The sequence below is a fragment of the Phodopus roborovskii genome, unplaced genomic scaffold (genome assembly GCF_943737965.1).
Source record: "Phodopus roborovskii unplaced genomic scaffold, PHOROB, whole genome shotgun sequence".
NCBI lineage: Eukaryota > Metazoa > Chordata > Mammalia > Rodentia > Cricetidae > Phodopus > Phodopus roborovskii.
Genome location: NW_026126549.1, coordinates 16,600,029 through 16,611,080, shown reverse-complemented (window position 1 = coordinate 16,611,080; position 11,052 = coordinate 16,600,029). Strand labels below are relative to the sequence as shown.

General features: G+C 42.6%; 1 protein-coding gene across 2 annotated transcripts in view; it reads left to right on the top strand.

Annotated features, from left to right (window-relative positions):
• Positions 1-9,099: 9,099 nt before the first annotated feature.
• Positions 9,100-11,052, top strand: part of Aldh7a1 (aldehyde dehydrogenase 7 family member A1) — a 47,369-nt gene continuing 45,416 nt past the window's right edge. For both annotated transcript variants that reach the window (XM_051200773.1, XM_051200774.1), the window contains exons 1-2: positions 9,100-9,358; positions 10,229-10,282. In XM_051200773.1, the coding sequence (XP_051056730.1) occupies positions 9,167-9,358; positions 10,229-10,282 (246 nt within the window). In that variant the 5' untranslated portion in view covers positions 9,100-9,166. The remainder of the gene's footprint in view (positions 9,359-10,228; positions 10,283-11,052) is intronic.

Sequence of the window (11,052 nt, the reverse complement as noted above, 5' to 3'; positions counted from 1 at the left end):
TTGTTTGCTTGGTTGGTTGTTTGGTTTTGGCGACAGGGTCTCACTGTGTAGCCTTGACTAGGCTGCACTAGACTGAAACTAACAGAGATCCTCTGCCTCTGCCTCCCAAGTGCTGAGAGTAAAGGCCTGTGTCACCCTACCAGTCAGAGTTCATGTTTTGAGGGACTTGTTTTTACAGTATGTAAGAAATGTGGGTTGGAAGATGGCGCATTAGGTAAAGTGCTTGCTGTACCTGGGTTCAGGTCCTGAGCACTCACTTAGATGTCAAGTGGGCATGGCAGCTCACTTGTAACCCTAGCCCTAATCACATCTTTGGCCTCCATTTAAACTTTAATCTCATCTTGGAACCCAAAGATGGGCTTTAGTGGGAGTCATGGATCTCTTTGTCCCTCTTCCCAACATGGCTGCATTGAATAAATCTTCCTTTCCTGATTTTTACTATTAATGTGGCTACTTTACTTGGCTTCTTGAGGAACTTGACTTCTTGGATCACAGACTGTGACCTCCAAGTTTGATAACATGATCATGTGCCCACACATACACAAACATGCATACGAATGTGCAAAAAGAAAAGAAGAAACACTTATGGTTCCACAAGTCTGACTTAAAAAAAAAAAAAAAAATGTACCACCAGGCAGTGCTGGCACAGGCCTTTAATCCCAGCACTGGGGAGGCAAAGGCAGGCCAATCTCTGTAAGTTCAAAGCCAGCCTGGTCTAGAAAGTGAGTTTCAGGACAGCCTGGGCTGATACACGGAGAAACCCTGTCTTGATAAACAAAACAAACAAACAAACAAACAAAAAATGTACCAATTTGACAGACCATTCCCTCTTAGGACTGTGGAACCAAGCATCAGCTGAGCAGAAAAAGGAGACTTATTTTTGGCTAAGAGCCAGAGTAATAGAAGAGAAAGTTTCAAATCAGTTTTTCAAGTCTTGGGCATTGAAAAGTAACAGGTATAGAATTAAGTGAGGAAGAGGAGATAGGATATCCAGATTTTTTCATAGATTGGATAGTGAGCATTCTGGAATTCAGGTGACACTTCTTCCCTCTCCCCTCCTCCCCTTTTCTTTTTGATCACTGCCATGGTAATTGTTAAATGTCACCAATCTGTTGTGGCCAGCAGTGTCGCCCCCCCTCCCCCTTAACCCGAGGAGTTCCTCACCTTGGGGATATGGAATGGAATAAAGTTAAACCTTTGACTATACAGCAGAAAACAAAATCCCGAACCGGTCAGAGAGAAGAAAAGTTAGCAAGCCCGGCAAGTAGAAATAAGGGATCGTATATACTTTAGATTTAAGTGTTGGCTCTGAGAGAGGCGGGGAGAAGGGCTGTGCATACTCAAGATGGATCAGAGTTCAACAGAGAGTTGTGCTTAGCAGACTCCATGCTGGATAAATGGGATTGCAATGTCCTGTTACATTGCACCAAGAAAAATAATCTACAGCAAGGTTTAAATATTCAACAAGGGCTAAGAATTAAGTAAAAATGTATGGTCCACTTTATATGGGTTTTTTGTTTTTGTTTTATTTCTTTTGTGAAACAGGGTTTCAACACCATCACCAGTTCGGTTTACTTCTCTTACATTCAAGAATTTCTTTTTGTAAATGAAATTTAAAGTAAATTTTACACGGTACATTGTTTAAATTTAGATATGAGAGAAGCCCCCTGACCCAGTAAAACTGAACACAAACATTCTGGCCCTGAGGCGTCAGTAGGAAAATCAGCATTATCTCTGTAGATCCTCTTGTTTTGTTTTTTTCAATAGTGTTGAATTTTTTCTAGATTCTAGGGTGAGGGCTTAAGTAACAAAGGTTTAAAGTCATCTTTTAGGCAAAGTCTCAATTCTTTTAACGCTTTGCAACTAGTTTTCCTTTCTTTCTTTTTCTTTTTTTTTTTTTTTTTTCTGAGACAGGGTTTCTTTGTGTGGCCCTGGCTGTCCTGGAACTAGCAGACCAGGTTGGGCTTGAACTCAGAGATCCACTCTACCTGCTTATGCCTCCCAAGTGCTGAGACTAAAGGCATGCACCACTATGTATGGTTACAACTGATTTTTCAAGAAGGGACATGACCAGAAAAATGTGATCATCTGAACAGTTATACTATAAGCTCAAAATCTCCTGGGCAGAATATAATTGCCCTGGCCACACTGAAATATGTGACCCAGAGGCATGTGTCATGATTTTGTTATTAAATTGTCCTAAAAGCTCATGTATTGACAGTTTAGTTCCCAACGTGTCATTACTGAGAAATGACTGATCATAATAAAAGCTGATCTTATTAACCTATTGGTGAATTAATAGCTGAATGGACTATTAGGAGGAGGTGGGCCTGGTTGGGACAAGTGGGCTACTGGGAGTATGCCTTTCAGAGGCCTATCTTGTCCCTGCCCCCTCCCCCTTCCCTGCCAGCCATTAGGTGGGCAGTTTTCTCCTCTTCTGTCTTTCCATGAGCCCAAAAGGCAATACAACCAGCCATGGAGCAAAACCTCTAAAATTGTGAGTCAAACAGAATCTTCCTCCTTTTAAGTTGTTTTTCTCTGGTATAGTATTACTGTCAAAAAAGTGACTGACTTAGCAAATGGGCAAGCAACACTCTCCCCTCTCCCTCCTGTACATTCTGCTACCAACTGGTTGGGGGGGGCAGATACGAGCCTATAGCTTCCCCTCTGAGTCAGTCCGCTGTACAGAGCCTTTGCTGTAGTATTTAGGTACCTTCCTGTGGTCAGCAAAGGACATTATGAAAGCTGAAGGTCAATAATCTGTCTCTTATGATGGCCCTGTGAATCTTGAAAATACCTTAGTCACTCTTACCTCCCTGTCCTCAGCCCTGAGGGAGGAAGGTCACCAGTTTCAAATAAACACTCCTTAAACGATTAAGATGTTGAAGTACCGAGCTGAGAAGTCTGAAATAAAATGCCAAAGCAGTGGAGGAGACAGACAGGAAATGAAGACAGAGATGCAAACCTTCGTATCTGGTCTTCAGTGACCCTGAAATATCTGCAGGCCCGAGTGAAGAGTCAAGGCTGTTGGGAATAGCAGCTTCAGGGTCCCCATGATATTTCTATCTGTGGCAATGTGTGGATTCTATTGATAATTAAGGATGTAACTGAATAGTTTGCCACAGCAAAGATATTTCTTATGGTTTTCTCTAAGAGTTTTAGAATTTTAGCTCTTACCTTTAGGTCTGTAGTGTTTTGAATTAGTTTTATATGATGGTCATGAAGATGTCAGCCACTAGGCATGGCAGGCACTTTTAGGGGACAGGTTTATAAAGCTCTAGCAAGCTAGAGAAAAGATGCTGCCCCTTACAACCTTATATTCATTTTAAATCTGTGTATGTGTGTGTGTGGGGGGGGGGTGCAGATGCCTCTAGAGGATAGAGGCATCAGATCCCTGGGAACTGGAATTACAATATGGCTGTTGGGAAGCAAACTCAAGTCTTTGGCAAGAGCAGCAAGTGCTCTTGACTGCTGAGCCATGTTTCTAGCACCAAAGCTCCTTCTTTCTTTTTTGATTTTCACTATAACTTGTCTTTTTGTCTTTTCTTCCCCCCTCTAACCTCCTCTTATTTGGTTTTTCAAGACAGGGTTTCTCTGTATAGCCCTGACCATCCTGGAACTCACACTGTAGACCTGGTTGGCCTTGAACCTAGAGATCTACCACCTCTGTCTCCCAAATGCTGGGATTAAAGGTGTGTGCCATCATCACCTGCCTTTTATTCTATTTCTTAACCTGTGTACCTCCTTGAACATGGGATGTAGCTCCATTCCACTTCCTGGTTCTCATTTTCAAATTGTACTTTTTGTAGTTTTTCTTGTTCAGCTAGTTCCTTTTCAGTATAGATCTTTGTTAGAGTTAACACTAATAAGCACACAGAGTCTATCCTGGGCTGTTTTGAGAGTTGCTCTACCAACAGAATTAATCCAAATATCTTCACTTTAGTCTCAGGCAGACTCTTTGGACAAGGGCAAAAAAGCAGCCACATTCTTCACCAAAAATCACAAGAATGATATCTAGGCAACACACTAAAATCCTTCTCCTCTGAAACCTCTTGAGCCAGGTCCCCACAGTTAAATCTTCTATGCTCCTACTAGTATAACCCATTAAAGCATTCCATTGTAAACCAAAGTACCAAAGTCCAAATTCTTACCAACAAAAACCCATCACAGCAATGCCCCACTCCTGGTACCAATTTTGTCTTAGTTAGGGTTTCTGTTGCTGGGAAGAGACACCATAAGCATGCAACTCTTATAAAGGAAAACATTTAATGGGGATGGCTTGCAGTTTCAGAGGTTTAGTTCATTATCAACATGTGGGACATGGGCATGCAGGCAGACATGGTACTGGAGAAGGAGCCAAGAGTTCTACATCTTGATTCACAGGGCAACAGGAAGTAAACTGTGACCCTGGGCATAGCTTGAGCATAGGAAACCTCAAAGCCTACCCCCACAGTGACACACTTTCTCTTACAAGACCACACCTATTCCAACACATGTAATAGTGCCACTCCCTTTGGGGGCAATTTTATGTCAAACCACACTAGTGAACAGTGATTTTTTTAAAAACCCAAACCCAAACCAACACCAAAAACCCAAGCTTCAAGATTTTTCCTGAAAATTATTTTATTTTACTATTTGTCTGCTCTCTCTCTCTCTCTCTCTCTCTCTCTCTCTCTCTCTCTCTCTCACACACACACACACACACACACACACACCTTTATCTATCTGTTAGTGGACACCTAGGTTGATTCTATAGCTCAGGTATTGTGAATAGTGCCATATTAAAATTGGGTGTTAAGCCAGATGTGATGGTGCATGCCTTTAATCCCAACACTCAGGAGGCAGAAGAGTTTGAGGCCAGCCTGGTCCACACAGAGAGTTCCAAGACAGCCAGGACTGTTAAATAGAGAAACCATATCTGAAAAAACAAACAAGATGTCAGATGTCCCTGTTGCATGCTGAGATTCTTTGGGTATATGGTATATACCCAGGAGTGATCCACCTGGATCGTGTGATGGTTATATTTTTAGATTTTTTTTTTTAACCCTCTATTCTAAGTTCCCCAACAGCTGCAGCAATTTCTACTCCCACCAGCAGTGGGAAGTGCTCCCAGTCCTCCATCTTCTCCAGTGCTCCCTGACTTCTTCCCTTTGGCACTTTCACTGGGGCAACATAGACTGTGCAGTTGACTTTCATTTCTCTGATGGCAAACGATGTTTAACATTTTAAAACAAAGGCATTAGCCGTTTGTACTTTTGAGAACTGTCTTTTTGATTATTTGCTCATTTACTGATTGAATTATTATTTTTAATATTTTTAACCTTTTAAAAATTCTTCATAGATTCTGGATACTAACAATACTAACACACTGTCAGAAGAAGAGCTGGCAACCATTTTTTTTTCCTGTCCTGTGTTCTCCTAAACTCTGTACATAATCTCTTTATGTTCATTTCATTATCTTTTAAAATTATCTTACTTTTTTCTTTCCTTTTTCTTTCTTTCTTTTTTCTTTCTGTTTTTGAGTCAGGATCTTTCTATGCAGTTCTGGTTGTCCTGGATCTCATCATATAGACCAGGTTGGTCTCAACCTCACAGAGATACTCCTGCGTCTGCCACCTGAGTGCTGGGATTAAAGGCATGTGCACCATACTTGGCTTTGTTTTTTATTCATATGTATGAGTCTTTGCCTACATGTATGCCTGTATATGCCGTGTTCCTGTATCCTCTGTAAGAGCAACCAGTATTCTTAACCTCCAGCCCAGTCTCTTAATTTCATGCAATCCTACTTTCCTTTTTTTTTTTTTTTTTTTTTTTTTTTTTTTTGAAGAAACAGAGTCTCATGTAGCTCAGGCTGTGCTATATTGTTTATGATTAAATAAAGCTTGCCTGGGGAACAGAATGCAAAGCCAGTCATACTAGTTAGCTATAGAAGCTGGGCAGTGGTGGCACACACTTTTAAAACAGGACTCAGGAGACAGAGGCATATGGATCTCTGTGAGTTCAAGGCTACCCTAGGCTACATGAGAGTGAATCAGTCTGAAAGAGTAACAGAGCTCATGCCTTCAATCCCAGCACTAGAGAGGCATGTAAGAAGCAAAGAGTTTCATGAGAAATTTAGTTTCCAGTCACAAGGAAGACAGGATCTCCACTTTAGACAGAGGTAAAAGCTACTGGATGGCTGCTTTGCTTTGCTGATCTTCAGGAAAGCTTTATGAAATTGTTTACATATTATATAAATGATACATCACCACAGAAGATGACTTTGAATGTCTGATCTTTCTGTCTGCCCCTGCCAAGTGCTGAGATTATTTGCTTATGATATCACCCTGGATGTAGAGTAGTGGGTTAGACTCAAGGCCTTCTGTCTGCTAGGCAGCCACTTTATCTATTGATTTACACCCCCAGGTCACATTTGCAAACTTTTTTTTAAAGATTATTTATTTATTATGTACATGTGCACATGACAGAAGAGGGCCCCATGTGGTTGCTAGGAATTGAACTCAGGACCTCTGGAAGAACAGCCTGTGTTCTTAACCTTTGAACCATCTCTCCAGCCCTGCAAACTCTTTTTTTTAAAAAAAGATTTATTTCATTTTTTAAAATATCCGTGTGTGTGTGTGTGTGTGTGTGTGTGTGTGTGTGTGTGTGTGTGTGCGCGCACACACACACACACACACATACACACACACACATCAGTGCAGGTGCCTACAGAGGCCAGAGGCGTCATAGCCCCCTGGAACTGGAATTACAAGTGGCTGTAAACCACCTGCCATGGGTGCTGAGAATTGGACTCAGGTCCTATGGAGAGCAGTTATGGGCTCTTAACAGCTGAATCAACTTTCTAGGCCCCATTGGATAATTCTTGTTCTTCTTAGCTCCTGGACTACAGGAATACTGTTTTAAAAGCTTTTGTCTATACTTACATCTTGAAACTTGAGACATTTCAAAATTTTGATGCAGATGCTCATGCAGTTTGGGCTGGCCTTGAATTTGCTATGTCCACACCCAGCCTTGTTATGCCACGCTGGAGCTGGAACCTTAGACTCCGTGCATGCTGGGTTTATCAATGAGCTATACCTCCAGGACCCCCTCCCCCATTTTTTTGAGGCAGGGTTTCTCTGTGTAGCCCTGGCTGTCCTGGAGCTTGCTCTATAGACTTTGAACTCACAGAGATCCATCAGCCTCTGCCTCCTGAGTGCTGGGATTAATAGGCATGTGTTTGCCACTACTACCTGACTGCATTTTCACAATAACAATTATGCCAATCTATGAACATGGGAGGTTTTTTCACTTTCTACTTTTTTTTCAGTCTTTATTCGGTAGTTCTTAAGTGTTTCGAAGTTTATATTGTAGGTCTTTTATTTCCTTGGTTAGATTTATTCGTAGCTGTTCTATTTTGTATTTTATCATCATCATCATTGCTATGGCCATTGGGATTGTTTTCCTTTTTTTCTCAGCATGTTTGTTATTGCTATATTGAAAAGCCACTAGATTAATCATGTAGCTATGTTGGTAGACTATTTGCCCGTCATCCATGACACCCTGGGTTTAGTTGCTAGCACAGGTGCATTTGCACATGCCTACAATCCCAGCACTCAGGTAGGGGAGGTAGGCATTAAGGTCATCATTAGCTGCATAGTGAATAGGAGACTAGCCTGGGCTACCTAAGACTCTGCCTTAAAAAGGGCCATTAATTTTTGTATCTTGATTTTGTGTCTAACTACTTTGTTGCCAAGTGTTACCAGATTTAGAAATATCTGGTATAATCTTGGAGGTTTTGTTTGTTTGTTTGTTTGCTTTTGTTTTTGTTTTGAGAAACAGGGTTTCTCGGTGTATATCTGGCTGACCTGGAACTCACTTTGTAACTCTGTAGACCAGCTGCCTGCTAACTTAGAGACATCTGCATATCTGTCTGTCTCTGCCTCTTGAATACTGTGATTAAGGACTTGCACCACCACCAGATTTTCTGTGTTTTCTCTGTGTAGCTTTGGAGCCTGTCCTGGAACTAGCTCTTGTAGACCAGGTTGGTCTTGAACTCACAGAGATCTGCGTGTTTCTGCCTCCCAAGTGCTGGGACCAAAGGTGTGTGCCATCACTGCCAGGCCATCATAAGATTTTTAGGTAAAGTGTTATATCATGTGCACATAAGTCTAGTTTGATTTTTAGTCTTCCTTTCCTGTTTGTATCCTTTTGTGACTTTAGCTGCAGGGTAGAAAGCAATGGAAGTATATTGAAAATATAAGTGGGGATTCGTTGAAAAACTCAACATGGCCTTGGAATCACAAAGGCATGTAATAGGTTGGAAAATGACTGAGGCACCAATTGATTTTGAATGCTTATATCCAGTGCTGATGAGATGTTAGGGTTTCTCTCATACAGAAAGGCCTGGTAATTGGGGAATGACAAAGGGTTATCCTAAGAGCGTGAGGGGCAAGGATATTGCAGGAAGGTAGAAGAAACAGAGAGTGAAGGACATTGATCAAAATGGTTTGTTCTTCAAAGGTCTAAGAAGGATATACTCAGGCAGCGCATTTAAAGGTGATGCATTTATGCAATACTTTTTATTTATTAGGAAACGTTTGTAATTTACCAAAGCAGTGAAAATAACCTTTTTGAGACCCTGAAAAGGTCTCCACCAACTGAAAAAAATCCCAGGGCTACAACAGAGATCAGAGACAGTAAAGCTTCTTGAGAGCAGATTAGAAATGCTGAGATTTTTCAGGTCCCAGCCCAGACTCACGGAGTGAGCATGCCCAGAATACCCTAAACACTGGGGCCTGGGAGCATATTGTTTTTGAAAGCTTTGCTCAGATCCACTGGACTTCAGAACCAACGGGTGGCGCGTTTCCCCGCCCCCTCCGCCCCCGAACCCGCCCCCCCAGACCCAGGCAACCTCATTGTCCAGAGTGTAAGGTCAGGAAGACCCCGCGGGAGCGGATGGGGGACGGGCAAGGGGCGTGTCGCCAGGGGGTGGAGCGAGGCCGTCCAATGGGCTCCCGGGGAGGGGTCTGCCCAATGAGCATTCGCGGAAGGGGGTGGGATGGGGACGATCTTCAATGGACCGGGCAGGGGGCGGGGACTGCTCTACGGACTCTCCCGAGCGGGGGGCGGGGCTGCATTTCCCGGACTCCCCTGCGGCAGGGGCTTCTGGCGTTCTAAACTCGGTATGTGGCGTCTGGCTCGCACTCTGTGCGAGCATACTGCGAAGAGCATCATGCTTTCCCGCCCTCCGTGCAGGCCTACCGCCCTCATGTCCACTCTGCTGATCCATCATCCCGATTATGCTTGGCTGCAAGAGCTGGGGCTCAGCGAGGAGAATGCTGGCGTGTATAATGGAAACTGGCGCGGCGGGGGACAGGTATGCGAGCGCCCCGGAAAGTTGCAGCCAAGGTTTGCCTGGGAGGCCGCGAGGCGGGCGCACCGATTCCCACCTCCGGACTGGAACTGGAAGAGTAGACCGGGTGGGAAGTTTTAAATTTGTACAGTAGAAGTTTTCTCACTAAGAAAAACAAGCGAACTTTAGGTTTTAGTGCTGTGAGGAATCGATGGAGGTTTGGAGCCGCCAGGAAAGCTAAACCCCAGAGTTTAAAGCCGTATGACACTTTTGCTTGGGATCTGTCACAAGCTCGCCCTGGCTTGTGAACTATTTCCCCTTGAAGACTTGATTTTTAGTATTTATTGCCCAAACTTGTCACCATAATAAAACGTTTTCTAGAATGCATGGACAGGTAAAGTTATAGTTGCCCAAAAGTTGGGAGAATGTCGCATATTTTCAAAGGAAAGAAAGGACGTTTTTTCAGAAACCTAATATTCAGCAGTGGCAGAACCTGCTTTGGTACAGAAAACGTATCATCTTTTAAAGGCTACTCTTGACCGTAGGAGAGCCAGGTAATTTTAATTGTTATGAAATTGGGAGTTTCACCCTGTTGTCTCTTCAAAAAAATTTCTTTTCTTTTCTTTTTTTCTTTTTTTTCTTTTCCCTTAGCCTTCTTAGTCATAAAGGTCTGATAAAATCTAGCCTTTAGCTGCACTTTATCAACACACTTTTTTGGTAGTTTTTCTGGACATGGGCATTCTGTTTCTAGATCAGAAGTTCCTAATGCATAGGCGAGGGTTTCTCATAACAGATGTTAGCCTGTTTTGCTTTTATTTTTCTATTTGGCTTCTCCTCAATTTGGGAATAGTTATAATTTCTGTGTTTAACTGTCATCTTTTTGTTTGTTTCAAGGTAATTACATCCTATTGTCCTGCTAACAATGAGCCAATAGCAAGGATCAGACAGGTAAGTTGCTAAAACTCAAGCTGTGATAGGGAACTGTGCTAGCATTCTTTAGAGGCAAAGGTTAAGAGCTGTACAAAGGTACAGATGTAAAGAATCATTTACTTCTTCGTCATTGTGAGACTGTCTGGGGATCAGCTAGAAAAGGAGACTAAGAGAGATGATTAGGTAGAGGGTCTTTTATTGTTTGGATACAAGATACGTAGCCTAGGCTTGCCTAGAGCTTGCTGTATAGCTGACTTTGGAGTTAGCCATAGACATGCTGGGTTTTTGCTAGGATTTGAACCTAGAGCTTCATGTGTGCTAGGCAAGTTGGACTACATTCCTAGTCTCCCTCTGGGGTATTGCTTCTGAGTCATTCCAGAGGTTTTTTTTTTTTTTTTTTTTTTCCAAATCTGGGTTGGAGCCCAAGATTGAACTTTCTAATATGGGTCATGTGTTGTATCCAATTGAGGCTAGACCTTGATTAGAAAAATTTGAAAAGCACAGCTGGGTTATCTTTTTTTCTGTCAGACTCTACTCGTTTTTCTATTTATGCTCTAATATTTCTATACCCCCCCCCAATGTGCTGGGAATTGAACCCATGACTTCAGCCATGCCAGTCAAGAGCTTTGCACCCACCCCCAACTCCAGCCTTAATAAACAGTCTTAGGGACACAGACTTTTCCCACTTCTTTTGCAGAGATGTATGTATATTCCGGAAGGCAAGTATCCTGTGCTTAACACGAAAAACACAACTCTCACCTTAGAGGGAATAGGAGATAGCTTTTCTG